General features: G+C 46.8%; 1 protein-coding gene and 1 long non-coding RNA gene across 2 annotated transcripts in view; one reads left to right on the forward strand and one right to left on the reverse strand.

The window, feature by feature from the left end:
• The window catches only part of LOC141129347 (uncharacterized), a 177,939-nt gene that overhangs the window by 72,059 nt on the left and 78,234 nt on the right, over positions 1-27,646 (forward strand). The window lies entirely within an intron of this gene.
• LOC141129875 (uncharacterized) overlaps positions 1-27,646 on the reverse strand; it is a 96,012-nt gene that overhangs the window by 36,583 nt on the left and 31,783 nt on the right. The window contains exons 3-6 of the mRNA XM_073617920.1: positions 12,374-12,571; positions 7,849-8,028; positions 4,361-4,579; positions 957-1,031 (exon numbers count right to left, since the gene is read on the reverse strand). Coding sequence (XP_073474021.1) covers positions 957-1,031; positions 4,361-4,579; positions 7,849-8,028; positions 12,374-12,571 — 672 coding nt within the window. The remainder of the gene's footprint in view (positions 1-956; positions 1,032-4,360; positions 4,580-7,848; positions 8,029-12,373; positions 12,572-27,646) is intronic.

Here is a 27,646-nt window from a genome sequence, read left to right on the forward strand (position 1 = left end):
AGGCTTCCGTGGGCCATTCTTGCCGTGTGCTCTACGTTTGGTTCCCGTGTACAGACTTTGGCTTGTTCTCCTGACCATCCCCGTCCGCTTGTTGCCCCCGACCTTTGGCTCGTCTTCTGACATCCCTGCCTGCTTGTAGCCCCTGACCTGTGGCTTTTCTTCTGACCATCCCCATCTGCTTGTTGCCCTGACCTTTGGCTTGTCCTTCTGGCTGTACCTTGTTGCCCTGGACCGCTGCTTCCTCTCCATCCACCAGAGCCAGTCGTGAGCTGGGAGACCCTGGGGGCCGCAACCTGGAGTCAGCTGCAGCCAAGTCCATCCCTGGTAAAAACCTGCTTAGACTCCGTGCCCTGGGGAATCTTATGCTCTAACTCCCTGTCCAGGACCGTGGCCGTGACCCTGTGTAGCTGCTTCTCGGTGAAAATTAAGGGGGGGGGGGGGGGGGGAAGGCCTAAAAAGGAGAGAACTATTGCAGACACCACATTTAAGAACCAGTAAGGTGCAATATATAACATTTTTGATTTTTAGGTTTAAATATCCTTTAATACACTCAAATTTGTCATGTGTTAACTGGCCAAATGTGTTCTAATATGATTGAAGATCTACTAATATTTGGTTGAGTGATAAAACCTGGATATATATTACAATCAAAATGAAGAAAAACTAGTTAAAAGACGAGATCATCGTGTGTGCATTTACCATCAAACCTACATTTTATAGTCTGACTGTGAAATACCTGCGCAATCTAATTTAAAATTACTATGAACTATTGAGGGTCTATTTACATCGTGGTGTTTGGACTGCTGCAGTGCCATTCCTTTTGAATGGTACCTAAAATGCATCTTTCCTAATGCACATGCACAGCAGCGCAACCCACTGCAACACTGGTAAACAAAAAAAACAATGCCTCTTTTGGTGTTTGTCAGCCCACTCAAATAAATGGGTATCACACTCACCTTTATTAAAATTCTCCAGGGTGGGTTCCTTCCCACTTAGTGCAGGTTTTTCAGGACATTCCTCTGGAGGTACACCTGCCAAGATGAAAACATTTCTATTAAGACCAAGTCATCTATAATAGTAACTGCAACCTTCAACCGAGTTTCTTTGCCTGTGTGATCATCAAACTCACTGCTGTCACAGATAAGGAGCAAGCGCTCTCCCACACACCGCTGCAGCCTTGGAGGCTTTACTGGCAGCAGCCAGTCACCTTGGGGAAGTCAGGGTCAGTACAGGACCTCTGATACACCTAGTGTAGAAGGGTGAAAAAAACCACAGGGCTATTACTGAAAAAAAGGCACCATCAACTGCTATAACATGGACATCCTCAGTAAGTACTAATGTCAAAAACTTTATTCATCTTAGCAGCCTGAAAAGTGTTACCTGGTGATAGGGTCTCTAAAGGGCCATACACAGGGACCAAATATCAGGCGACATCAGCCGGTCCAATAAAGACAGACTGCTCAAGATTCGGCCCCTGTGTATGGCAGCCGGTCCAACAGAAGCAGGCTTCTGTCAAAGGGGCATGATTGAAAAAGGTCTGCCAATCAGCGCTCTCAGCCAATGGCTGGGAGCACTGACCGGTGTGTTCTGGTGGGAATAACGGAAAAGAAAAAAACAAAAAAACAAAAAGCAAATAGTGTGTACCAGGCTTAGGGAACTACTACAAATCCATTTGCTCCATCCCTGACCACAAAGCAAGTGTAGTTTCTTGTAGTTCAAGCCATCTGTAGGGCTTAACCCTGACCAAGTGTTGCATATGTAGCATGCTCTACATAGGTAGGTGCTGGAGGTTAGGATTTTTGTGAGTACAGGCAAATTTAGGCAGGCCTAGCTGGAAGCTAGGCCTGTTTGTTTTGGTTTGTGTGGGCTGGGAGTGGCTCAGAGTAGCAGCTGGTGACTCACATGCAGCATCACTTCACTGTCACCTCCCTCTTCCTTCTAGAAGCTAGAAGGAGAGGAGGGGAAGAGAGGTGGAGCTGCATGGGGTGTCTCAGGGAGCTTTGACCAAGCCCTGATTTGGATTGGCAGGGGGCAGGCCTCCTTAAAATACCTGGGGTCAGCCCAGTTGGGTTTGGAGTTGTCGGGTGTAAGAACTGGAGATGGAGTACTAGGCTGTCGGGGCCTTTGAGAGATCTCCCCAGTCTGGGTCGGGTGGGGGGGGGGTGACCTTGGGTCTGGGCTCGGATGCAGGACGGAGCCCTTCAAGAAAGCGTGAAGGTTCTGGACAGGAGGCACAGGAGGAGCAAGAGGACAGCAGGAGCTAGTACTGCTGGGCAAGTCTCCAGGAGGGAACCAACAGGTGCAGTCAGGAGGGCTGGTGAGTGACAGGTACAGTCAGGAGGACTGGGGAGGTACACCTGAGAGGACTGGGAGTGAGCAGTCTGGGATGGGTGTAGAGCCAGTAGTGTGGACTGTGGTGTCATGGGCAGTGGAGTTGAGCAGCTGTAGCCACGAGGGCTGGCAGGGCCTGAAGAGGGCTGACCGGGAGCAGTAGTCCATCAGTGGGACAGCCAGCACTAAAGTCTTTATATCTCTGCTACACTATAGGGGCCCGCGGTCCCTGCCTACAAAGGGCAATTGCTGAGGCCTTGATGAGTAAGGCCCCTTTCACACGATCGGACCGTTCAGGTCCGCCTGTCAGTTTTGACGGCGGACCTGAACGAGCGCTCCATGTTAGTCTATGGAGCGTCGAATGCCAGCGGAGACATGTCCGCTGACATCTGACCCTGTCCGATGAAAAGCCCTACGTCCAGGTCCATCGCTGGCGGATCGGATCGGGGGGAGATCTGACGAAAACGGACACGCTGTCCATTTTCGTCCGATCCCTCTATAGGCGGCAGCGGCGCCTGACAAGCCCCTCCCCGCTCAGTGAGCAGAGAGGAACCTGTCATCCGCCGGCTCAGCGGAGATCAACGGACTGATCTCCCGCTGAGCCGGCGGACCGAGGCGGGCTCCGCAGAAACGGAGCCCGCTTCGTGTGAAAGGGGCCTAAATGTAAGGCCGAACATATGCTAGCTGCTCCTAGGAGTGAAGAGATGTACAGGAGGAAGAGAGAGAGAGCGTGCAATAGTCTGCAAGCAAGTGTGCAGAAGGAGTCTGGAGTAGTAACATGTACAGGGAGTGTATATAGCTGTCCTAATGACTGTTCTAGATTTCACTGGGCATCCCACATATTCCTTTACCCATCCAAGATCTATTCCCTTAATAGAACATAAAAAACAAGTACATGGACTGTTTTATGTCTTGGAGTGTCTGAGAGGTGAACACCAGGCTGGGCAGGGTGACAGGTGGGCCACAAGACTTAGCAGCCCCTACAGGGTTACACATAGGTACTGCCTGACAAGAAGACTGGAACTATAACACCCTCTAAATACTAAAAAAAAAAAAATGATGATTCAAAGCAAGAAACCAGAGTAAGGAGTTGGAGAACATATTTTAGGGCTTGATATGAGATCCACAATTTGTAAGAAATGTTCGGGCTCAATATTCAGATCTTAGCATTTTTGTAGGTACTTTTTCTACTCATGGTTAAAGGGGCTGTAAACCCTCATTTTTTTTGTTCTATACGTCCCTGCTCTGTGCAATCATTTTGCATAGAGCAGCCCCGATTCTCCTCTTCTGGGGGTCCCCTGCTGGCACTCCTGGCCCCTCCTCTTCATTGGATGCCCCCACGCAAAGCAGCTTTCCCTGGGGGCACCCGTGCGGGCTCCCTCCCGAGTTCCACTGCTGCGTCTATTGACACAGACAGCTGGACTCGGCCTTGCGTCACTGGATTTGATTGATAGCGGCGAGAGAAAATGGCTCCTGCTGCTATCAATCTGCCCAATAAGGAGAGAGACAGTGGCTGGAGCCATGGGCTCATTAACATCGCTGGATTGGAATCAGGTAAGAAAAAGGGGAGGTCTGGGGGGCAGCTACAGCACAGGTTTTTCGCCATAATGCATAGAATGCATAAAGGTGAAAAACCTTGAAGCTTTACAACTACTTTAAGGGTGGAGTCAATGTTTTACTAGCGGAGCTACTCTACTGTGTGTAGTAGTTTGGTTGTGCCTTACATACTTGGCAGTAAACTGTAGTGAGGGAGTATATTTATGTACCAGCCTTCACCTTGAGGCAAAAATGCAGACATACCCAGAAACGTGCTTAGGTTTATGCAGTTAATATTTGGCCTTCATTAAGGTAACTTACCAAAAGTTCAACACCATATTGGGCCACAGTTTTTCCTGGGACAGACCGTGTATATATGTCAGCCTCTCACGTGGCGCTAACTCAGCAAGTGCACTTTACAATTTCTAACTTTTTTGTAATGTGTATAACTGTCTGGGACAACCAAACAGGAGTATCACCCCGATGTACCTACTGAGAGTTATGGTGCAAATTATTCTGTGGTCAGCAGGTAATGAAGACACGGTGTGATTCAGTGTACTTGTCACCATGGTTGTATTTCCAGCTGTGTTCACTTTGTCTTCCTGACTCACAGGCTGTCCTTCATTGCTCCAGGTGATCATGAATTTCTTATGGCCAGAGGCACTGCACTGGATGGAAAACATTCCTGCATCTTCTGCTGGATTTTGATTCTCTAATATGATAAGATAATAAAAGAAAAAAAAATACAAATTTATCAAAAGCAGATCACCACCATACATCAAAATTTTAAGAATTAAAAAAATGCGTTTGATAGTACATCATACAGAATTAAAGCAACTATAGTATTTTTTTTTTAAATGCTAACAGGTAGGATTTTTTTGACATGAAAGATTCTGTGGAGTTGATTTACTAAAACTGGAGGTGCAAAATCTGGTGCAGCTGTGCATAGAAACCAATCAGCTTCTGACTTGTTTTAGAGCTGCACGATTCTGGCCAAAATGAGAATCACAATTTTTTTGCTTAGATTAAAAAGATCACGATTCTCTCGACGTAAAATCTTTCACATTATACAAAAAAAAAGGGCTAACTTTACTGGTTAGATTTTTTTATTTTTTTAATTCATTAAAGTAATTTTTTCCCAAAAAAATTACATTTAAAAGACCACTGCGCAAATGCAATGTGACATAAAATATTGCAACAACCACCATTTTATTCTCTAGGATGTCTACTAAAAAATATATATGTTTGGGGGTTCTAAGTAATTTTCTAGCAAAAAAAATGATTTTAACTTGAAACCAACAAATGTCAGAAAAAGGTTTAGTGTTTAAGTGGTTAAACTTTTTCCACTTACACAGGAAGTCTATTCCACTGGCAAATTGTTACAATGTTTATACTTAAGTTCAACTGATAAAGAATGTTTTGTTTCTTGGCAGACTGCCCGGTTTTTCTCTTCCTTTCTTTTGAGGGCTGTGTCTTCAGAAGAGCAGAGAGAATTTTTGCATAGAAAGAATTGTGAATCGTGATACAGATTCTTGACGATTAATCACGATAACGATTCTTGACGATTAATTGTGCAGCTCTAACTTGTTTGTTCATTAAAACTCTGACAAAAAAGAAACCTGGAAGCTGATTGGTTTCTAACTCTCCAGTTTATGTAAATCAACCCCTGAGAAGTGTCCCAGAAGGCTGCGGGGGAAGGAGGGGGGCCGAAAGTGGGAGCTGGTACCGGTCAGGTACCCCTTCCCCCCCCAAAAAGGTGCCAAATGTGGCAGTAGAGAAGGGGGGGTTAGGAGGCAGACAAGCAAAGCTTCCACTTTTGGGCGGAGCTCTTCTTTAAATTTCTCTGGGCCAGGACGCCGACATACCTAGACGGTCTTAGTGCGTCAAAATCATGCAGTGGATATCCCAGTGCAGTGGCGTCTGCTCAGTTAGGGGCGCTATTCCCCTAATCTATACACCCCGCCCCTAATCTACATGCAGGGTGCCGGATGCATGGATTTCAGTGTTTGTTTTTTTTAAGCACGTGATTAGAGGTGGAGGCTCTAACTGGCTTCGAAAAGAGTGGGGGCTCGGGGGGGGGGGGGGTGTTGGGGCAATGCACTGCCCCCCTAACTCACTCACTTGTGTGACATTAGCGAATTAATATTTGCCAATGTCTTCCTGTTTCTCCTCCTGGCCAATAAGGAAGCGGGTCCCGAGTCCCGATTGGCTGGGAGGAGAAGCGACCGCCGGGACTCAGCAGAAGACAGGGGGGGGGGGGACCGTGCCCCGCCAAGAAAATTGAGCACCAGCTGCCACTGTCCCAGTGGATAAATTACAAATTTACAGTCTCAAATATTTTACTGCTTTACATTACTTCTTCAAGTATTATCTGTGTTAATCAACTCCCTGCACTGGCATATTCTGCTGAACTGTCGGCGCCAGCACCTGACAGCCGATTTAATAATCGGCTCGGATAAGGACACAGCTGAATGACTAGACAGGTAAGTGCCATAATATTAAAAGTCAGCAGCTACAGTATTTGTAGCTGCGGATTTTAATTTTTTTCTGAAGGAGCCTGGAGCTCCTCTTTAACCACTTAAAGACCGAGCCTCTTTCTGTGATTTGTTGTTTACAAGTTAAAAACAGTTTTTTTTGCTAGGAAATTACTTAGAACCCCCAAACATTTTTCTAACACCCTAGAAAATAAAAAGGCGGTCATTGCAATACTTTCTTTCTGTCACACTGTATTTGCGCAGCGGTCTTACAAGTGCACTTTTTTTTGGAAAAAATACACTTTTTTGAATTAATAAATAAGACAACAGTAAAGTTAGCCCAATTTTTATTTTATACTGTGAAAGATAATGTTACGCCGAGTACATTGATACCCAACATGTCACGCTTCAAAACTGCGCCCGATCGTGGAATGGCGACAAACTTTTACCCTTAAAAATCTCCGAAGGCGACGTTTGTAAAATTCTACAGGTTGCATTTTTTAAGTTACAGAGGAGGTCTAGGGCTAAAATTATTGTTCTCGCTCTACCGATCGCGTATTGGTTTGAACACCGTTTTCATATGCGGGCGCTAGTCACGTATGCGTTCGCTTCTGCATGCGAGCTTGTCGGGACCGGGCGCGTTTAAAAAAATATATTTTTTTTTTCTTATTTATTTTATGTCAAAAAATTTTTATTTAAAAATGCATAAGTTATACATAAAGCATAAGCCATACATAAGTAAACAATGGTATATGTGCAGAGGAATTGAAACCATTTATAGCTATAACAGATAAAAACAAGAACAGAGGCCTTTGGTCAGTTCCGGATCTTTGGAGATTTTAGAAAAACTAATGAAAGCTGTAGGCGGGTTCCGCTCCCTCCAACACCCCGAGTGGGATCTAACTGTGCTGGAGGGGAGATCCCAGACCCTCCAATTAGTACAAGCCCTTCGTCAGGGAAGAGGCCTATACCGGATCTAGAACATCAGAACATAATAAAATTGATAAAAACTCAGACTCTACCTGTGATCTTAAACAATAGACATCTAAACTGATAAAAACTTGAGTAGAGAAAAGAGTGGAAAGAAGGGCACAGAGGCTCAGAGCGAGCAGAAAGGAGAAAGAAAGAAGAGCGTAGATGAGGAGCATCACCTGAAATGCTGAGAGTGTACTATACCGGCCTGGGAGGGGACCCCAGGAGAACGCCCACCGGTTGGGCCCATGGTTCCCATACTGTTTCGAAGTTTTCAGTTGTGTTTAGCAATATACTAGACAGCTTTTCTTGCGACATTATCCATGATATTTTCTTCTTAGCCGCAGGAAATTAGAAATTGTTTCCAGGCCTTAGCCACTGTGAGTTTAGCACCTAACAATATGGAATGAATTAACCTCTGGGAGGGTTTGGAAAGCATTGGGATCTGTGCATTTAAGAGGGCAATCGTTGGGGTTCTAGGGATCCGACTTCCAACCAGCCTGTCAATTAGGTTAAAAATGTTCTTCCAGGATACCATTAAAAGACTTGAAATAGGCAGTCTGCCAGTTCTCCAAGTCCCGCTGGAATTGGAAGTCAGATTCCCAGGCAATCCTAAAAGCTTCCTTGGAGGCCGTAGAGACAAGTGACGAGTAGATCACTGAGATCCCCCCTTCTGGTCCATGGCTTGACCACACGACAACTTGTAGTCGGTAAACTTTAGTGGGAGAGAATGTAGAAAGTGTGTTATTTGGCCAAACCTGAATCGTTCTGAGTTGGGTAGATCTAGCTTTTTGATACAGTGGTTAATGGTGAAGGGGCCCGCTGCTGTAAAGAATTGACCAATTCTGTAAAGTCCCTTCTCCAACCACCATTTGAATGCTAGGGTATTTTTCCCAGGGGGAAAATTCGGGTTGTTGAAGAGATGAGTTAAGGGTCTGTATGAGGACACTAAAGCAGTCGACGAGCGTAGCGTATCCCAGAGGGCGAAGGAGTGGGACAGGGTTGGGGCCATAATCGGGGGTCTGTCTTTCGGGGGACTCCAAAGTAGGAAGTCTAGCATGAAATGAGGAACGGCCTGTTTTTCTATATGTACTCAGTCTGGCTTTTCGAATCTTGAATAAACTACAGACAGCTGAGCTAGTCTGGCTGCCTGATAGTACTTGTGGAGGTGGGGCAAGCCAAGATCTCCCTTCCTTCTATGAAGGTATAGAGCTTTTTGTGGTATCCTATACCCCGCCTTTCCCCGGGTGAATCTCAGTAGTTTACTTTGGAATGATTTAATGTGGTCCTTCCGTATGGGTGGAGAGCGAAAGAGGTACACTAACCGCGGGAGTAACGTCATTTTTATGGAGTTCACCCTTCCAAACCATGACAGGTTATTTTTAGACCAAGTAATTAGGTCTGTTTCTAGCTTATGATATATTGGGGGGGGGGGGGTAGTTATTCGCATAGAGGGTGTCTGTCTTGGACTTCAGGTTGATGCCCAAGTACCTAATAGAGGAATCACTCAAAGCAAACTTGAAGGATTGTTTTAGGAGAGCCACCGTGTCATTCTGTAGTGAGATATTCAGGGGCTGGGATTTGGTGTAATTCACCTGTAGGCCTGATATCGTTGTGAAGTCATCTAATGTTTTGCATAAGTTCGGAAGGGAGGTGATGGGGAAGGTGACAAACGGCAAAATGTCGTCTGCAAAGAGGCCGCATTTATGTGTTTGGGGGCCACAGGAGACACCCTGTATGTTCGGATTTTGGCAAATCGCGATGGCCAGTGTCTCAATGGCTATCGCGAAAATGAGCGGGGATAAGAGGGCAGCCTTGTCTAGTCCCTTTTTAATTAGGGATGGGTTTGGAGTAACAGCCCTGGAGTCTGATATGTGCTGTAGGGTTAGAGTATAATGCGTGCATCAGGCATAAGAAACGTGTGCCGAAACCCCAGCGTTCTAAAAGTGCAAAGATAAAAGGCCAGGACACCGAGTCAAAGGCCTTGTGTAGGTCCAGGGAGAGGAGCATCTCGATTGCTTGGGACCATCCACCCAATTTGTTTTGAGAATGGAAACTATATCTATCGCCTGCCGTATCTGGTCGGGGCCTTGCCTTCCTGGGATGAACCCCACTTGATCCTTGTGTATATACGTGCTAATGAATGAAACCAAACGGTTCGCTAGTATTTTGGTTAAGATATTTAAGTCACTGTTAATAAGAGAAATGGGTCGGTAGTTGCCAGTCTCTTTCAGATTCTTGTCCGGCTTAGGGATAACTGCAATATACGCTGTGTTGAGCTGAGGATAAAGTGGATTTCCCTACATCTTTGCATTTAGAAATTTCGTTAGATGCGGGACCAAGGTCTCGGCAAACGTTTTAGAATAGGGATTCGAGAGCCCGTCTGGCCCCGGAGCCAAACCCGTCTTTAGGTCCTTAATCACCCCTAATACCTCTCCATCAGTAAAGGGGACTTCGAGCTCCCCTTTGTGCTCCAGGGAGAGTGACAGTATGGGAAGGCTATACAGGAATTTGTGTAGGAAAGCGTTATTGCCCCGTGTGTGGGGACTATATAGATTTGCGTAGAACGCCTGGAAAGCATCCAGTATCTTGGAGGGGGTTGGAGGTGGTGCCCAGTCCAGGGATCCTAATCTTTGGCATGGTGTATGATCTGAAGCGGGGCATTAACCTTGCGGCCAACATGGAGCCCATCTTGTCCCCTTGGGTGTAAAATCTATTCTTGCTCCATCTGATTTGTTTTTCTGCTTTGGCTGTGAGAGCTAGATTGAGCTCCAGCCTAGCTTTGTCCAGTTGTGTCGGCGTAATGGGGGAGGGGTTCAGTTTGTGCTGGGTTCTCAGCTGTGTATATATCCCTTCCAACCTCACTATGTCTGCCTCCCTCTCCCTCTTTATCTGGGCTGCCATCCTAATCATTTCCCCTGTCATAAAGGTCTTGTGAGCCGCCCACAGGGTTTCAGATGCTATCCCACCAACGTTGTTGAAAAGGAAGTATTCCTTCAGAGCTTTATCCAGCATGGTAACTCGGACAGGGTCAGAGAGAATAGATTCGTTCAGTCTCCAGTCTCTCTGGCCCTGTCTCGAGCTATGTATCTAAATGGACATGATCACTATGGAGTGATCTGACAAGACCGTGTCCCTGATGTGGGATTTTACAAGTGGAATAGTGCGATTTGGGACCAACAGGTGGTCAATTCCGGCATAGGAGTTGTGAGGGTGAGAGAAGTGTGTGTAGTCTCGCTTAGTAGGATTCAGTTCTCTCCAAACATCAGTCAAACCCTGGGCATGGATGAGTTTCGCTATTTTTAGGCTCTCTTTGGTCGGGCATGTCAGTTGGGCTGAGGGAGGTTTGGTTCTGTCCAGTCCCTGATCAAATGCTGCGTTGAAGTCTCCTCCAAAGATGACCGTGCCCTCCAACAGAGGAGCAAGTGTTTCAAATAGATGTTTAAAAGAGGCTGCTTGACCTTTGTTGGAAGTGTAGTAGGATATTAGGAAGTATAGGTGACCCTCGATCATACCCTTCACTAGGATAAATCTGCCCTCTGGATCTTTTTTGTCAGTGATCCAGGTGAATTTGCACGTTTTTGCAAATAAAATGGCCACCCCCTTGGACTTATTGACCACATTGGCCATATGAAATTATGGAAGTGGGAGTGGAGGAACTTGGGACTATACCGAATTGGGAAGTGAGTTTATTGTATCATTACAATGTCCAGGTTAGATTTGTATGCATTAAAGAGTTTCCTATGTTTGAGGAGGAGGGGGGGTTCAGACCCTGGACATTATGTGTCGCGACCTTTAGGGCCTTTAGAGTGTGATCAGCCATGGAACCTGAGGTGAGATGTGCTGCAATGTCTACCGCCACTTACCTTTGGGACTTTCTGCCACCCCAAAGTAACGATAGGATTGCCAGTACAGTACCTCTGGGAACTTGCAGACCGGGAAAGCCAGCAAATGGTAGTATCTGTAGAGATAAAATGGTCAGGTGATGCTCAAAAGAGGATAGAATAGAGAGAAAGGGAGATAGAAAAGACAGTACAGGAGGAAGTCCCCCCCCCCGATGGGTAAACGAACCCAGAGGAAGAGAACAGATCCTAGGGATCATCTCACAACAGGATGCGAGAAAAAAAATAGGTAAGCTCCTAGAGACAAGATCAAAAATACGATCAATAACATTTAGCAAATGTGTAAATAAGATGGGGTCGGAGAACCCCCTGACCACTCCTCCGTGGTGCCCCCCAAGCCGCCCGCATAAGCGGGAGGGAGGGGGGGACCAGCCAATCTTCAAACACTTATGAGGCGGACCCAGTCACTTTCACCGCGGAAAAGAGTCTACAGTTCCTCCCTCGCCTTCTGGACGGGGGAGGTGCAGTTAGGGAATCCATCTCTAAAAGCAACAGAGGAAGAAATATCGAATAAAACAAAACTCTGTTCATAAACTGAGAAAGAACACTGGAGGATACTACTCCTGGAATCTTAAGGGAGTCAGTCTCTCAGGAAAAGAGAAAAGTTGGATGCGGATGCATCAGAATATTTAGGACCCGAACTTTGCGATATGCAGAGGCTCATGTAGGACCTTTATGCGACGATCTTCGGGCCTTGGGTTTGTTCCATAGGGGATCCAGCGGGCTAGTAGGAGGTGGGCGTTTGTTTGGACCCGAGGACGATGTCTCCATTTCCATCTCCTGGGAAATAATCTTCAGACGTCGCTTCCGCCCTGCAGTGATATGGAGACGGGTGGGGGCCATCTTCCCCTCACTTGTCTCCATATCCAGGCAGGGGACAGAAGCGATCGCCTCCGACGCTGCCGACAGCTCTGGTAAGCGGCGGAGGGTACCGGATCATGGCGGGAAGGGAGGGGGCCCTCTCCCGCCGTCGATAAAAGTGATCTTGCAGACCGCTCCCACTGAAGAAGAGGATAACGGGGTTATGGCAGCTAGCTGCTGCCATAACAACGATATCCTCTTTCAAAGTGAGGACGTAAAACTGCGGTGGGCGCTCCAGAAGTGGTTAATATGTGAAGATCAACCCAGACATGTCATATAATGAACAGTACTACCCACCTTCACCGCTCTCCTTCTCCAACCAGAATTCACATGTTGGGTTGATACTTGGGTCAGAGTATTGACCTTTCACAGTGGAAACATCACCAATTTTCTTCTCAACAAGCTGGACAGATGTACGCGTCTGTATCTCCCGAGGATTCAAGTTTATTCTGAGGTCATTTCCTTGGCCACTGCATAACACTTCATTCGCGGACTCTGGATAAAATAACATACAATATTTTAAGGATACAAGAAAACCTATAGTCAGTATTGAAATTCAATATCTGCACTCAAAATTTGCACGTTTACGGGACATCAGAACACACTCCAAATAGGCTGCACATGGCTCATAAACGTTGCTTACTATGAAATGTTTAGAAACATAACACCAGCAAGATGGCTGTCCTGGATGGCCTATAATAATGTACTGTTGTAATCCACTGTTGTCTTCATAATGTAAATAGTACATTCAATGGGGCAGATTCGCAAGATTTTGAGTTTTGCAAAGTGCGTTCACATTTGGGATTGTAAATAAAGTGGGATTGGAGGAGTTATAAAAACAGGAGTTGTGCTGACTTCTTGTGATTGTTTTTTGTCAATTTATACGTTTAAAAATTAATTTTAGGAAGGAAAAATAGGATTTTTTCGTCATACTTACCTGTAAAATCCTTTTCTTTGAGTACATCATGGGACACAGAGTTAGGCTAATATTCATTACCTGCTGGGTTATACCTCATCTCCAGGTGAATGGACACTGGTAGACCAAAGGTCTTTAGACAGGAAGTGATCCCCTATATAACCCTTCCCATACAGGAAGTACTTCAGTTTTGTAGCAAGCACTGAATTCTCAAAAAGAGGGGAGGAACCTCTGTGTCCCATGATGTACTCAAAGAAAAGGATTTTACAGGTAAGCATGATGAAAAAAACATATTTTCTTTTTCATACATCATGGGACACAGAGTTGGGCTAATATTCATTACCTGCTGGGATGTCCCAGAGCAATAGCCTTGAGAGGAGGGAGACACCCTGCCAAACAATAGCCATCAGACCTTATACGGCAGCCCGCAGTACACAAATGAAAAACCGGCCATCAGATGGAAGCTCTACAGCCACCTGTTTTTTTTGAGGCATGGCATCGCAGTACAATTGTTCACCACATTTTTCCTCGAGTTTCCATCAGTGGACCAAGGACTGGCAAAGTGGATGCGGCTGGGTAGAGGGGAGATTGACCAGCAAATGTCCATTTGCTGATCTCCCCTCTCTCTTAAAGTGGTTGTAAACCCTAGAAAACAAAAAAAAAACCTGCAAGACTAAGGCATAATGAGCTAGTATGCATTGCATTCTAACTCATTATGAATTACTTACCTTAGATCGAAGCCCCCGCAGAGATCCTCGTACCCTGCTCTGGCCAGCGACATCACTCCCGGAGTTACTTCCGAGTATCGCGGGCTCCAGCGCTGTGACTGGCCGGAGCCGCGATGACCTCACTACCGCACATGTGCGCGGGAGCCGCCGGTAACGGCACACTCACTGAAGCAACGACACGTACGTGCCGTTGCTTCAGTGCGCATGTGCTGATGACGTCGGAACATGCAGATACAGGGCATATCTCCTAAACCCTGCAGGTTTAGGAGATATCCAGGGTAACTACAGGTAGGCCTCATTATAGGCTTACCTGTAGCAAAAATTGGTTGTAAAGGGTTTACAACCACTTTAAGAGCCTGTAAATGACTTGTAAAACATGGTGCCAGTCATCTTTCCTCGCCAGCCATTTAAGAGGATGAAAACCCAACCCTTGCATAGGCCCGGGTAGAAGAAGTCAGCACCAGGCTAGGAACCCAATGATTCCATAGCTGGAACAGAGGTGAGCATTTGGTGGACTGCAGTTCACTTTTAGGGCTTGTTCACAGTTCCATTTGACAGACAGTGAGGAGGCATTGTATTACCTTCTCACTGCCTGCTTTAACCCCTTGATCATTGTACTAGAAGCGTAGCTCCATTCACTTAAAAAGATCGCATTCGGGGGGCCTGCTGAGAGCAACAGGGGGTATAATTTTAGTGCTGAAACTAATTGACAATTGATTATAAAAGTAGTTGTCAACTATTTTCATAATAGATTAGTTGGTCAGCTAATTAATTGGCCTGCATACAGAATGCATTATTTGTTTACATATCAGAAAATACAGTGCAGCACACATACAGCTGAGTATATTTTCAAATAAATATATACACATACACACACACGTACACATAAACATACATACATACACACACACACACACACACACACACACACACACACACTGTATCTCACAAAAGTGGAAGTTCAAAATGGCAGCTCATGGCAAAGAACTCTGAGGATCTGAAAAAAGTACACCCCTAAGTGAAAATATTCAAATTGGGCACAATTAGCCATTTTTCCTCCCCGGTGTCATGTGACTCATTAGTGTTACAAGGTCTTGGGTGTGAATGGGGAGCAGGTATGGTAAATTTGGTGTTATTATTCTCACTCTCTCTTACTGGTCGTTGGAAGTTCAACATGGCATCTCATGGCAAAGAACTCTGAGGATCTGAAAAAAATAATTTTTACTCTACCTAAAGATGGCCTAGGCTATAAGAAGATTGCCAAGACCCTGAAACTGAGCTGCAGCACGGTGGCCAAGACCATACAGCGGTTTAACAGGACAGGTTCCACTCTGAACAGGCCTCACCATGGTCGACCAAAGAAGTTGAGTGCACGTGCTCAGCGTCATATCCAGAGGTTGTCTTTGGGAAATAGACGTATGAGTGCTGCCAGCATTGCTGCAGAGGTTGAAGGGGTGGGGGGTCAGCCTGTCAGTGCTCAGACCATACGCCGCACTCTGCATCAAATTGGTCTGCATGGCTGTCGTCCCAGAAGGAAGCCTCTTCTAAAGATGATGCACAACAAAGCCTGTAAAAACAGTTTGCTAAAGACAAGCAGACTAAGGACACGGATTACTGGAACCATGTCCTGTGGTTGGTTCAGATGGTGTCAAGCGTGTGTGACGGCAACCAGGTGAGGAGTACAAAGACAAATGTGTCTTGCCTGCAGTCAAGCATGGTGGTTTGAGTGTCATGGTCTGGGGCTGCATGAGTGCTGCCAGCACTAGGGAGCTACAGTTCATTGAGGGAACCATGAATGCCAACATGTACTGCAACATACTGAAGCAGAGCATGATCCCCTCCCTTCCGAGACTGGGCCGCAGGGCAGTATTCCAACATAACATCCCCAAACACACCTTAAAGACACTGCTTTGCTAAAGAAGCTGTGGGTAAAGGTGATAGACTGGCCAAGCATGTCTCCAGACCTAAACCCTATTGAGCATCTGTGGGGCATCCTCAAACGGAAGGTGGAGGAGCGCAAGGTCTCTAACATCCACCAGCTCCGTGATGTCGTCATGGAGGAGTAGAAGAGGACTCCATTGGCAACCCGTCAAACTCTGGTGAACTCCATGCCCAAGAGGGTTAAGGCAGTGCTGGAAAATAATGGTGGTCACACAAAATATTGACACTTTGGGCCCAATTTGGACATTTTCACTTAGGGGTGTACTCACTTTTGTTGCCAGCGGTTTAGACATTAATGGCTGTGTGTTGAGTTATTTTGAGGGGACAGCAAATTTACACTGCTATATAAGCTGTACACTCACTACTTTACATTGTAGCAAAGTGTCACTTCTGCTGCCGCCACACACGCTTATCACCACCTGAACCAAATAAGTTTATCTTGTTCTCATCCTCATCAGACCACAGGACATGGTTCCAGTAATCCATGTTCTTAATCTGCGTGTCTTCAGCAAACTGTTTGCAGGCTTCCTTGTGCATCATCTTTAGAAGAGGCTTTCCCCCCACCCCTCCAACCTCTGCAGCAATGCTGGCAGCACTCATACTATTTCCCAAAGACAACCTCTGGATATGATGCGGAGCATGTGCACTCAACTCCTTTAGTCGACCATGACAAGGCCTGTTCCGAATGGAACCTGTCCTATTAAACCGCTGTATGGTCTTGGCCACCATGCTGCAGCTCAGTTTCAGGGTTTTGGCAATCTTCTTATAGCCTAGGCCATCCTTATGTAGAGCAACAATTCTTTTTTTTCAGATCCTCAGAGAGTTCTTTGCCATGAGGTGCCATGTTGAACTTCCAGCGACCAGTAAGAGAGTGAGAACGATAACACCAAATTTACCATACCTGCTCCCCATTCACACCCAAGACCTTGTAACACTAACAAATCACATGACACCGGGGAGGAAAAATGGCTAATTGGGCCCAATTTGGATATTTTCACTTAGGGGTGTACTCACTTTTGTGAGAAATTATATATATATATATATATATATATATATATATATATATATATATATATGGAAAAAAAAACAAGTAAATTCTGCGCTGCCCTTAAATTAGCAGCTAACACACCACATATGAAATTAATGGTAACAAAAACAAATATAGCAAAAGTGTAGCGCTAAAATGACGTGCTTAATGAAATATACATAGGCGACATAGGCATTCCCATACATAGGCATTCCCATACCGAATAAAAATAGGAAATAAGTTCACAGTGAGTAGATAAAATATAAACATTCGTTCTAGATTGCATATAGAGATGTTAAACATATGAATATGTTTCAATTTGCGTTGCAGTCTATAAACTATATATCAAATATACAATGTGACAAACTAAGATAAAAAGAAGTTGCAAAGAGTGTCCATAAACAGTTCTTGTGAAACAAGTTCTCCGTGTAGATGGAAATGAAACCCAATCTTGTAAATAGGTGAATAAATAAAAAGTGACGAAAGCCACCACCGTATGAAGGGGAGGCTTACCAGAGAGTTTGAACACGTAAGAGCATATACTCCACATGTCAAACTAGCTTGTATATTGTCCAATTCCAATTTATACAAGCTCGTTTGACACGTGGAGTCCACACAGTCTGGTCTACTAAATTCCCTGATAGTACACCAAGGCCATCCCTGACCAGACGTGGCTGCTTTGAGGAACCATCTTGGTTTGTTAGTTCTGCTAATATGGATTTCAATTAAATCATTTATTATTCTCTGCTGGCAGAAGAGAATGGTGAATATTGTCGCTAGGTTTTAAAAGGGTGGACTAGTGACCAGCTGATGGAAACTATCTGATCAGCTCATTCCCTAGTGGATCAGGGCGACATGTCATTTGAGGATGTTCAGCCCTTAATCCAGTTATGTGCAAAGGCAGCCCTGTCATGTTTTCTCAAACGAAGCGATGATTTTTCTCCCCCTTTCAATTATGGCCAAGTTGAATTTCTGGTATGGTTATTGGAGGATGATCCAGCCTGTTTCATGGACCGTTATTCCTCTTGTTCACAGCAGGTGTTGTCTGATTGCATGCATTCTGTGCAATCCTTGGTTAGTCAGGCTGTGTGTGAATCAGCGTTTGTTCAACCTGTGCTACAGGCATGGTCAGATCTCCTGCATTTAGCTAAGCCACAATATTCCAGCCCTACCATTAATCACCTGCCTTCCCAAGAATCTATCTCCCCGTCGCCTATGACAACCTCAGCTACAGCCCAGTTTATTCAGCCCCCTACCAAATACTATTATCCAGTCTCCAAGTGTAGCACCTATCCCGCCTTCAATCCACCTGTCTCTTCTCCTCCACCTGTAACAATCCCACAAAACCCCCCTCCAGCCACTGTTCCTTGGTCTTCCTTTTGCCCAGCTACTTTTTATTCTTACAGCCCTGCACCTACGTACAAAGCTGCAGTGGCTAAACCAAAAAAGAAACGAAAGTTCTTTCCGACCCACACCATCCTGCCAGTAACCCAACTTACTTCCACACCAACCAACCTGTTCCAGCCTGCGTTCATGTCAGTTGAACCTGATGACCCACCTAAACCTGCCAACCCAGTGCCTGCCTTCCAGTCCGATGGGCCTGCCTTCCAGTCCGATGGGCCTGCCTTCCAGTCTGATGTGCCTGATGTGCCTGCCTTCCAGTCTGATGTGCCTGCTTTCCAGTCTGATGTGCCCGCTTCCCAGCCTGATGTCTCGGTGCTTGCCTTCCAGCCGGATGTCTCGGTGCCTGCCTGCCTTCCAGCTTGATGTCTCCGCTTCCCAGTCTGATGTGCTCACTTCCCAGTCTGATGTGCACGCTTTCCAGTCTGATTTCCCAATGCTTGCCTTCCAGCCTGATGTCTCGGTGCCTGCCTTCCAGCTTGATGTCTCCGCTTTCCAGTCTGATGTGTCCGCTTTCCAGCCTGATGTCCTGATGCCTGCCTTCCAGCCGGATGTCTCGGTGACCGCTTTCCAGTCTGATGTGCCCGCTTCCCAGTCTGATGTCCTGATGCCTGTCTTCCAGCCTAAAGTCTCGGTGCCCGCTTCCCAGTCTGATGTGCTTGCCTTCCAGCCTGATGTCCCGATGCTCGCCTTCCAGCCTGATGTCTTGGTGCCTGCCTTCCAGCTTGATGTCTCCGCTTCTCAGTCTGATGTGCCCACTTCTCAGTCTAATGTGCCCGCTTTCCAGTCTGATGTACTGGTACATGCCTTCCAGCCTGATGTCTTGATATTGGTGTCTCAGCCTGAAGTTTCGGTGCCCGTGTTTCAGCCTGAAGTTTCGGTGCCTGTTACCCAGTCTGCTGAACCGGTGCCCGTTACCCATTCTGCTGAACCGGTGCCAGTTACCCAGTCTGCTGAACCGGTGCCCGTTACCCAGTCTGCTGAACCGGTGCCCGTTACCCAGTCTGCTGAACCGGAGCCCTTTACCCAGTCTGCTAAACCAGAGCCCTTTACCCAGTCTGCTAAACCAGAGCCCTTTACCCAGTCTGCTAAACCAGAGCCCTTTACCCAGTCTGCTAAACCAGAGCCCTTTACCCAGTCTGCTAAACCAGATCCCTTTATCCAGTCTGCTAAACCAGAGCCTTTTACCCAGTCTGCTAAACCAGAGCCCTTTACCCAGTCTGCTAAACCAGAGCATTTTACCCAGTCTGCTAAACCGGAGTCTGTCACTCGGCCTGTTAAGCCAGTGCCCCTTATTCGGCTTGCCGGACCAGTGCCGGTGTCCAGCATGCTGAACCAGGGCCCGTTACCCAGCCCACTGGGCCGGGGCCTGTTACCTAGTTTGTTGAGCCGGTGCCTTTGATCCAGCCTGCCCTTACGGTGCTTGCTGTTCGGCCTAACGACCCGGAGCCCGCTGCCCAGCTCGACGACCCGGAGCCCGCTGCCCAGCTCGACGACCCGGAGCCCGCTGCCCAGCTCGACGACCCGGAGCCCGCTGCCCAGCTCGACGACCCGGAGCCCGCTGCCCAGCTCGACGACCCGGAGCCCGCTGCCCAGCTCGACGACCCGGAGCCCGCTGCCCAGCTCGACGACCCGGAGCCCGCTGCCCAGCTCGACGACCCGGAGCCCGCTGCCCAGCTCGACGACCCGGAGCCTGCTGTCCAGCTCTGAAGTGTCCAGTTTGATGTATCTGCTGCCCAGTCTAAAGTACCGATGCCCAGCCTGACGTGCCCTCTGTTGTATGTGTTGTAATATGTTCACCGATTTATGTGGGACATTGTTGTGTATATGTACACATGCAGTCAATATTGACCAGGCCAGAATTCAATTGACTGGTAGATTTGTCCAACTGAATTTTAACATATCAAGGGGACAGCTGAAGACTCTTTGATGTGTTGATCTTATGCAAGTCTACCTAGGTGTGTGAGGTGAGGTATGGTCTGGAAACCTAATTGAACATTTCAAAGGGTACATTGTTTAAAGGACCATAGTAGAAGTATTTATTGATGTTAATTAGACTTGACGGGGTAACAATAAGATCAAAGAGTATTTTGGGTTGACCTAGCAGAAACTCCCTCCTAGTGGACTAGTATTTCATGGAGGACATTCAAGCTGGCATTTAGTGTTTTTGGAGGTTAGGCTTGTCTGTGTATGGCTGGGAACACTCAGACCTAAAACATGGGGTTCTGAATTATATCTACTCTGTCGGATTTCTTTGTCATCTGTGGACTTTGGACTTTGTTCTGTGTTGGAAGTCAATAAAGTGCATCTCTCTGGAAGAATTGGGTTGCTGCGGAAGAGTACTTACATCATCATCATTATAATAACCACTAATTCATTATCATACCCACTCTACATCATATCAACCAGTATATATTAATATACATTCGATCACTACACTGGTGCTGTGACCCGGATTGTCCTCTCTGGGTGGTACACTACACCCTCATCCGTTCGGTGTGAGGCCATTAACTTTGGACAATTTCACCTAGTTGGAGCGTCCGGAGGGACCGCTCTTTGAGGGGGGGTACTGTCGTGAAAATGTTCACCCGTTGGTGGCGCTGTCGGTCTCTTGGATCGCAGTACCAGTGTCCACCAGCGGGTGTCTTCCAAAACCCAGGACCTGTAATAAGAGGACTCACCTGCTGGTGGCACTGTTGCATCCTTGGGCCGTAGTACCAGTGTCCACCAGCGGGTGTATTTCGGCAGTGTGGAGCAGACAGCACCTTCTGCACTCAGGTGTAACGTGAGGTAAATTACGGCAGTCTGATAAATACCTGGAAAGCCCTCACATGCTTGCCTTGGTGTCTCTCTCCCTGTGCCATGACCTTGCTGCCTGTTATCTTGACCTTGAGCTTGCATCTGTCCTGACCTGACCTGATCCGATCCCTATCCTGAGCCAACCTGTACTTGTCCCTCCTGTTTCCTGATTTCCCTGGATCCCTGCCCTGCAGCCTATCCATCCATCCTCTCCCTGTCCTTTTGTTTTCCCATCCTTACCCCATATGCTGACCTCCCTGTGTATGACTTCGGCCTGGCTTTGTTTACGATTCCGGTATCTCCCTTTACTTTGTATATACTATTTGTTGTTTGTGGGTCTGTGGTTGGTGTTTGTGCTGTTTATATTTCTCTTACTTGTCACCTATGTAATAAACACCATTATTTTTCACTAACATGCGTTTCTGGTTTCCTCTGTGCAGTCTGGTCTACTAAATTCCCTGATACTTAGCTTGTAGATGCAATAACTTTTGCGCAAACCAATCAATATATCAATATACGCTTATTGGGATTTTTTTTTTTTTTACCAAAAATATGTAGTAGAATACATATTGGCCTAAATTGATAAAGAAATTAGATTTTTTAAATTTTTTTTTATTGGATGTGTTTTATAGCAGAAAGTAAAAAAGTTATTTTTTTCAAAATTGTTGTTTTTTTTTTTGTTTATAGGGCAAAAAATAAAAAACGGGGGCGTGACCGGAAGCCGACCTTAATGGACGCCTAAGCTCACAGCTCCATCAGCCCACAGCATTGAAGGCACATTAGGGGACGATCCACAACACCCACATGGGCAAATCGAGGACCACCCGATCCTCCAAACAAAGGGGCACATCGCAACCCCCTCCAGGAGCATCCGCAGACCTCCGCACCTTCTTCCTCCAGACGGACATGTCTCAGAGCGGGGGAGACAAGATGGCGCCGGACACTCAGGCGCGCGATCGACGGAGCTCCCCGCAGCCCATGCCGCCTCACACCACCCGGCAACACCACCCATCTGGCTCCCCGCTGAAGGAGACAGCCCCAGGGATCCCAACACAGCACGAGGGAGCGGTGAGTCCACCAACCCCCCCCGATCCCCAGTCTATGCAGACACGCGGGCCGCGGCCCGCCATGACGCCGGCCGCCTCACAGCACTACACACAGTGCTCAGCTGCATTTCCGCGCCTTCTCAGAGCGGCCTCAGACCCTTACATGCAGGGAACGGCTCCGCTCTCCCCAGCATCCTCAATCCTCTCCCAGGACTACCCACCATTACCTGCCCCGGCCCACCCTCCTGTGCAGAAACACCAGGAACTGGAGGATGACAGTGAAAGTCCCTGGGCCATGCCTATATCGTCCCCCCCACCAAAAGCACAGAGACTCTCTAGATCCAGAGACCCCAGTGTCTCTAGGCAGCAACAAGCCTTCAATCCCTCATATGCACAGAAAACCAGAACCCCCCCCTGCACAACATCAGACAAATTGAGCTCTGTAATTTCAAAGCCATTGTATCTAATTTTTAGGGACTCATTAATGACAGGAATGGTACCACTGGATTGGCGCAGGGCGAACGTGGTGCCTATATTTAAAAAGGGATCAAAGTCTTTACCAAGTAACTATAGACCTGTTAGTTTAACTTCTATAGTCGGGAAGATACTGGAGCGTTTAATAAAAGACCACATAGACGAGTTCTTGCTGGAAAAAAACATTTTAAGCAACAGACAGCATGGATTCATGAAAGACAGAAGTTGTCAGACAAACCTGATTTCTTTTTATGAAGAGGTAAGTAAAACCTTGGACAGAGGGGTGGCTGTGGACGTGGTTTACTTGGATTTTGCAAAAGCGTTCGATACAGTTCCGCACACACGGCTCATGTGTAAGTTAAAGTCTACAGGCTTGGAAATATCAGTTTGTAAATGGATAGAAAACTGGCTAAAAGACAGAATTCAGAGAGTAGTGGTTAATGATTCTTACTCTGAATGGTCTAAGGTTATCAGTGGTGTACCCCAAGGTTCAGTGCTGGGACCCTTACTCTTTAATATCTTTATAAATGATATTGGGTCTGGGATCAAAAGTAACATTTCTGTCTTTGCAGATGACACTAAGCTATGCAGTGGAATAACGTCCTTACAGGATGTCTCCAATTTACAAGCCGACCTCAATGCACTGTCTAATTGGGCGACTATGTGGCAGATGAGGTTTAATGTTGAGAAATGTAAAGTTATGCACTTGGGGGCTAAGAATATGCATGCATCATACATACTAGGGGGAGTACAACTGGGGGAATCCGTAGTGGAGAAGGATCTGGGGGTTTTGGTAGATCATAAGCTCAATAATAGCATGCAATGCCAAGCTGCGGTTTCCAAAGCGAGTAAAGTTCTTTCTTGTATTAAGAGAGGTATGGACTCCAGAGAGAGAGATATCATTTTGCCCCTGTTCAAATCATTAGTAAGACCTCATCTGGAATATGCAGTTCAGTTTTGGACACCAGTTCTCAAAAAGGATATCGGGGAACTGGAGAAAGTGCAGAGAAGGGCAACCAAACTGATAAGAGGCATGGGGGAGCTCAGCTATGAGGAAAGATTAGAGGAACTGAATTTGTTCACTCTTGAGAAGAGGAGAATAAGGGGGGATATGATCAACATGTTTAAATATATAAGGGGTCCATATAGTGAACTTGGTGTTGAGTTATTCACTTTACGGTCAACACAGAGGACAAGGGGGCACTCTTTACGACTGGAGGAAAAGAGATTTCATCTCCAAATACGGAAAGGTTTCTTCACAGTAAGAGCTGTGAAAATGTGGAATAGACTCCCTCCAGAGGTGGTTCTGGCCAGCTCAGTAGATTGCTTTAAGAAAGGCCTGGATACTTTCCTAAATGTACATAATATAACTGGGTACTGACATTTATAGGTACAGTTGATCCAGGGAAAATCCGATTGCCTCTCTGGGATCAGGAAGGAATTTTTTCCCCTGCTGTAGCAAATTGGAGCATGCTCTGCTGGGGTTTTTTGCCTTCCTCTGGATCAACTGTGGGTATAGTATTGGGTATATTGGATTGTACGTTTTTTTTTGTTTTTTTTTTATGGTTGGACTGGATGGACTTGTGTCTTTTTTCAACCTGACTAACTATGTAACTATGTAACCACCACATGAGGCCCCCCCAGCTGACACAGGCCCTGCCGTGGTCGGAGCAGTGGGAACCCTCGGTGTCTGGACCCCCCGTGCCATCTGAGGCAGGCTCACTCAGCCTACGCTCTCCGCCTCCAGCCCCATCCCCACCGTGCCAGCAATTTGGACCGATGCAACCCTCACACATGCCACCTCAATGGCATACATATCTCCAGGCCATGCCAACTAAGGAGGACTTTAGACAACTAATAGAAGATGTGAAATCCACATGCCGCACAGAAATTCAAGTTCTCCAAACAGGCCTTAAGCACCTGGCAGACAGAGTGGAGATGGCGGAGGAAGAGATCCAGGAAACAAAATTAGCAGTTCACAGATCACAACTTCAAGGAGCGGAACATAGATCTCTCCTCAGAGATATGCAGAGACACGTGGAGGACTTGGACAACAGGGGGCGCCGCAACAACATTCGCGTGAGAGGTATCCCAGAATCGGAGGGTAGCGAGGACTTACAAACCATTCTACAAACCATCTTCAACAACCTCCTCGGTGAACCCCCCACAAAACATATAGAGATGGACAGGGCACACCGAGCCCTACGACCTAAAGGAGCAGCATCTAAGCCAAGGGATGTTATCTGTAGAATCACCTCCTACCCCCTCAAGGAGGGAATCATGAAACAAGCACGCCTGGCACGCAAAATTATTTTTGACGGGACTCAGCTACAACTATACCCTGATCTTTCTTGGATCACTCTGCAAAAACGCAGACTCCTTCAACCGTTACTGCAACTACTGCAGACCAAGACAATCCCTTATCGGTGGGGCTTCCCCTTCACCCTCACTGCAAAGCACCAAGGCACAACAGCTGTTCTGAGATATCCGGAGGACCTCCGCACATTCTGCAATACCCTGGACATTCAACCCCCACAGCTTCCAGAGTGGGACCTAGTAGCCACCCCTCCAACACCACCTACAGTCTGGCAGAAGGTCCCCACCTCCAATCGGCCCAGAAACCCTGAGGCATCACGCAAACCTGCCAAACACAAGAACGGATAAACTCCACCGCCCCATGAAGGCTTGCACCTCCGTATGGAACACTACTACTCTGGAACTTTGGTTCTTCCTATTCGGGACTTGAATGCCCACTATATTTCTAGATTATAGTCCCCTAAATTGCCCCTACACCATAGAAAGATTAACTACAAGGGCTCACCTAGATCGAGCTTTGAGAACGTAGATACTCATTTGATCGCCCCTCACCCCCCTGTTCTGTTCTTTTTTTTTGATTCATAGTTTAGCGAATCATAAAGTTTGATTGTACAGCTATACTAGCGGCGGGCTCCCTGGTGCCTTCTCCTGGCGGGTCCTTCTGGGTTGGCGGGGGGGAGGCATCTGGGAATCCGTGATTGTCAAGGCCTGTTGGCCAGAAAAGCACTAAAGATAATGTATGCAACATGTTACCACTTGGTTTTGTTCTCTCACCCCTCTCTCCCTCACCTTTCTTCTCCCTCTCTCCCTCTTAGTCGTCCTCAGATGTACACAAAGGTGAGAGTGCGGTGTCCTGGTCCCCTCCCGGAGAGTGCCGGCTCCTGGCTTTTGACCACAGACCCTGGTGCATCCTCGGTAAGTAAGCTCACACAAGCCCACCCACACGTAGACAGATGGCAAAGATACTATCCTTAAATGTCCATGGACTGAATTCTAACAAAAAAAGGCATCTGGCGCTGAGGGAGTTCAGACAATCGGGAGCTGATATAGTAATGGTAGAGGAAACACATTTTAATAAAGAGGGCTCATTCGCGTTCGCCTCCAGATATTTTCCTCAAATATATTTATCTTCCAGCACTCAAAAAAAAGCGGGTGTGGCTATACTTATTAAAAAGGGAGCCCCCTTCACTTGTGCAAACCACTATGCTGATCCTAAAGGTCACTTCATTATCCTACAGGGTACATGGCACGCACAACTAATCACGTTATGCGCCCTATACGCACCGAACACCAAACAATATAACTTTCTCTCCAAAGTATACTCCCGCATCTTTAAATCAAATCCAGGGGTTTTGGTGGTGGGGGGGGGTTTTAAACCTTGTCCAATCAGCAACTGCGGATCGTCAGGTGGTGGGCACCCGGACGTCACCAACAGGAGTCCTTAGGGACTCTAGACTCTTCCGACAAATCTCTAGACGATATGCGCTCTTTGACGCGTGGAGGGCCCTTCACCCAGGCGATCGCCAGTATACATTTTATTCCGCCCCCCACCGCACCCACTCTAGAATAGATTACTTCTTCGTCAACAATCTTACGCTCAAACTAACACAAGCAGCTCAAATACTCCCCATCTCATGGTCAGATCATGCCCCCATCCTACTTAGGCTGAACTTAGACACCCCCAACCGCAAATCCTATAACTGGAGACTTAACACATTCCTCCTCCAACACCTGCCCTCTCAATTGGAATTACATTCCACCCTTAAATATTACTTTACAGAAAATGTCTCCTCAGAAACTTCATTATCTACACTATGGGAGGCCCACAAGGCAGTCCTACGCGGTAAGTGTATGGCACTGTCCTCCGCAATGAAGAAAGATAAACTAGCAGCGAAATTAAACGCGGAGAGGGACCTCAAAGTATTGGAGGGTAAGCTCCAAAATACCCCCACAATACCCCTTCTTCGGAAAATAATTAGTCTCCGCTCCACCCTTAAAGAACTTGCATTAGGCCAAGTAGAAAAAGCACTGACTAGACTGAAACAAATGTTTTATGACAAGGGAAACAAGGCGCATTCCCTTTTAGCCAACAAATTACGAGACAAGTCCCACATGCAAACACCACACCAAATTAAAAATAAATTAGGACAAATGGTATCCCACCCCACAGAGATTGCCCATACTTTTGCAGACTTTTACAAAAACCTATACAATAACCCAGACATACCCAGTAACCCCCCCTCACAGGACCTATCCCACAAACTACGACAGTATCTAGAATCCAGTGGAATCCCCCACTTGACGCCAACTGACTTGCTATCACTAAATGCACAGATCACAGACGAGGAAATAGAACTGACTGTTAAAAGTTTGCCTTCACATAAAGCCCCAGGACCAGACGGATTCCCATACGAATACTACAAAACGTTCCTCCCCACCTTACTCCCACATATGCGCAGGATATTTCAAGCCTTCCTACAAGACACCCCCATACCTCCAGACATGCAACGTTCCTTTATTACGCTTATACCCAAACCGGATAAAGACCCCTCCATATGCGCTAGTTACAGACCCATTGCGTTACTGAACTCCGACCTAAAAATCTTTACCAAACTCCTTTCCAACCGCCTCAATCAGATCCTCCCCTCCCTGGTCCACAAAGACCAGGTGGGATTTGTCCCGCTCAGACAAGCAGGCGATAATACTAGAAAGGTAATAGATCTGGTGGAGGTGGCGAACGGGGAAGGCCAGGCGTCCTTGCTATTAAGCCTGGACGCGGAAAAAGCATTTGATCGGCTGGGGTGGCCTTTTCTGTTCGCCACCTTGCAATTTATGGGATTTCAGGGACCTTTCCTACAAGCAGTCAAACACTTATACACTAACCCTTCATCCCAAGTTAGAACCCCCTTTGCACTCTCTCCG

This window comes from Aquarana catesbeiana, linkage group LG02, assembly GCF_042186555.1.
Source record: "Aquarana catesbeiana isolate 2022-GZ linkage group LG02, ASM4218655v1, whole genome shotgun sequence".
Taxonomy (NCBI): domain Eukaryota; kingdom Metazoa; phylum Chordata; class Amphibia; order Anura; family Ranidae; genus Aquarana; species Aquarana catesbeiana.